We start from the raw sequence: 2,632 nt of genomic DNA, 5'->3' as shown, positions 1-2,632 counted from the left end.
ATGGACGCCCCTGCTTATTTCAGCAAGAAAATGCCAAACCACATTCTAAACGTGTTACAAGTACGTGGCTTCGTAGTAAAAGAGTACGGGTACTAGCTTGGCCTGCCTGCAGTCCAGACCTGTCTCCCATTGAAAATGTGTGGCGCATTATGAAGCGTAAAATACGACAACGGAGACTCGGGACTGTTGAACAGCTGAAGCTGTACATCAAGCAAGTAATGGGAAAGAATTCCACCTACAAAGCTTCAACAATTAGTGTCCTCAGTTCCCAAACGGTTATTGAATGTTGTTAAAAGAAAAGGTGATGTAACACAGTGGTAAACATGACCCTGTCCCAGTTGTTTTGGAGCGTGTTGCAGCCATAAAATTCTAAGTTCATGATTATTTGCTAAAAACAATAACGTTTATCAGTTTGAACATTAAATATCTTGTGTTTGTAGTGTATTCAATTAAATATAGGGTGAACATGATTTGCAAATCATTGTATTCTGTTGTTATTTCTGTTTAACACAACGTCCCAACTTCATTGGAATTGGGGTTGTACAATCACTCACGGTTTATATTACAATGATTAGATTTAATATACATACAGCTACAGTCAAAGGTGGAAAAAGTACTCACGCTCTGTATACTTAAAGTTCAGAAAGTAAATGTTTAAAAGTATACATTCTTTGACATGTACTTATAATTACAAACATATAAAGTAAAAAGCTAAGCGTTCGCTCGACTTTTATGCTTTTGAAGCAGCGTCTTTCCGTAGTGTTGCTAGACTGTGACTTATATCTCTCAATTTACGTCTTTTTAAAAATGTTATTATTATTATTATTATTTATTTTTTTACAGTGTGTCAAATGTAGGGAGTAAAAAGTCGTCAAAAATACACAAGTAAAATACAGATCCTGGAAAATCTTAAAGTACAGTAACGAATACCTAGTCCATTCCCACCACTGTTTACAGCTCTTGTCGTGTCTATATTTTAGGGTTATGCAAATAAGGGCATATCACCCTCCCGCCCCCCACCGCAGTCATGAATCTGTGCGTGTTTGTGTGTGTGTGACACGGCGTCACTATGATGGCCACGTCACTATAACGTGCCCCCTCCCCCCGCCACAAGCAGCAGCATCCATGCAGGTAAACATTGTGTTGTTGGCATTGGCAACGAGCTTCTGTGGAGGTTTACAAGCAGATGCTCGATGGCGTGGCGTGGGTTTTTTGCATTTTAGGAAAGTCCTGCCATCTTGAAAACAAACATCCAATGTATGTGCGCGTTATGTGTGAGTTGTTGTGGCAGTAGACGAATGGAGCATAACAAAGAATATTTTAATTTTGTGAAGTCTCATGAAATTGTAATATGCATTTGCAATGTATGTATAGCAGAAGAACAATCAACCAGTTTGTGTGAAATTGCCCATTACCAGAGACCATGCATTGGCCACACAGGCAAATGAAAATAGGGGCAATCTTCGGCACCACAAATGTATTTTCTTGTCCAGTCGACTGCAGTTTTGTTATTTTGAATAAAATCAGCCATGTGCAGCGACTGCCCGGACGATCTCTACATACCAGCGCTTGACTGCATGTAGGACTCGCCACGGACAGATGGTCCAGAGAGGAGCGCATGTCATGAATTCATTTCCCAAATGGCTTGAACCCTCAGTCCCCACCTCCCGAATCCAACCCCGCAGCAGCTTGTGTCCCCGCCCCTGTGACGCGACGGGGCCACATAAATAGGAGAGCGCACAGCTCTGCAGCGCACATCAGCTCCGAATTCGAACACCTCTCACAAGCACAAGCCCCCCAGCACCCCCCACGAAATATGAGTCCTAGCGTTACTTCCGAGGCCAGCCAGCCTCTCGCTGTCAGGTCCACTGTGGCCCAGAGGAAGCAAGCCCACGAGCTTAGAAAGGTAAGAACAATAAAAACATTTTGCTCGTGTTCCCATGTCCTTTGTTTTTTTTTAGCTTGACTTGTGCAAACAGTGAAATTGAGGAACACGTTTGCTTTATCGCTTCTTCCAGACTCTCAAGCCGCTGTTGGAGAAGAGAAGGCGTGCTCGTATTAACGACAGCCTGAGCCATTTGAAGAGTCTCATTTTGCCCCTGGTTGGCAAAGATAACGCGCGCTACTCCAAGCTGGAGAAAGCCGACATTCTGGAAATGACTGTCCGCTTCCTCAGGGACCTTCCATCCTCTCCCACAAAAGGTGAGCGATGAACTACATCTGGGATAGTAGGCTGATAATTATAGTTTGCGTGACTTGCGCTCAGCCCTTGTATCTAATGATTATATCCCCCGATCCAGATCCCACAGAAAGTTACAGAGAAGGCTACAAAGCGTGCCTCCAGCGGGTCTCGGCTCTGCTTCCTCAAACCAGCCTCGACCAGGACGCGTGTAAGCGGGTCAGTGATTTTGTGCAGCGCTCCATGTCCGCCGCAGTCACCCCGTCTTGCCTCAACTGCTGCGCGCACACCTCCAGAGCCTTTCCGCACATCCAGCAGAGGCTCCTTAGCCTCAAGTCCGCCTTCAGCTCCAGGGGCGACAGCCAGCCTCAGTCTCAGCCGGTGGCCCCGGGCCCCTGTGCAGCGCAACAGGTCCCGCCTACTGTCAGCGCTGACATGTGGAGGCCCTGGTAG

At 45.8% G+C, this 2,632-nt stretch overlaps 1 protein-coding gene across 1 annotated transcript; it reads left to right on the top strand.

Annotated features, from left to right (window-relative positions):
* The first annotated feature begins 1,816 nt into the window (after positions 1-1,816).
* On the top strand, positions 1,817-2,632 carry hes2.1 (hes family bHLH transcription factor 2, tandem duplicate 1). The gene is made up of 3 exons (XM_061698861.1): positions 1,817-1,906; positions 2,019-2,202; positions 2,301-2,632. Exons 1-3 carry the CDS (start codon positions 1,817-1,819, stop codon positions 2,630-2,632), a joined length of 606 nt encoding a protein of 201 aa, XP_061554845.1.

This window comes from Phycodurus eques, chromosome 1, assembly GCF_024500275.1.
Source record: "Phycodurus eques isolate BA_2022a chromosome 1, UOR_Pequ_1.1, whole genome shotgun sequence".
Lineage (NCBI taxonomy): Eukaryota > Metazoa > Chordata > Actinopteri > Syngnathiformes > Syngnathidae > Phycodurus > Phycodurus eques.
This window is presented reverse-complemented; position numbering and strand designations above follow the sequence as displayed.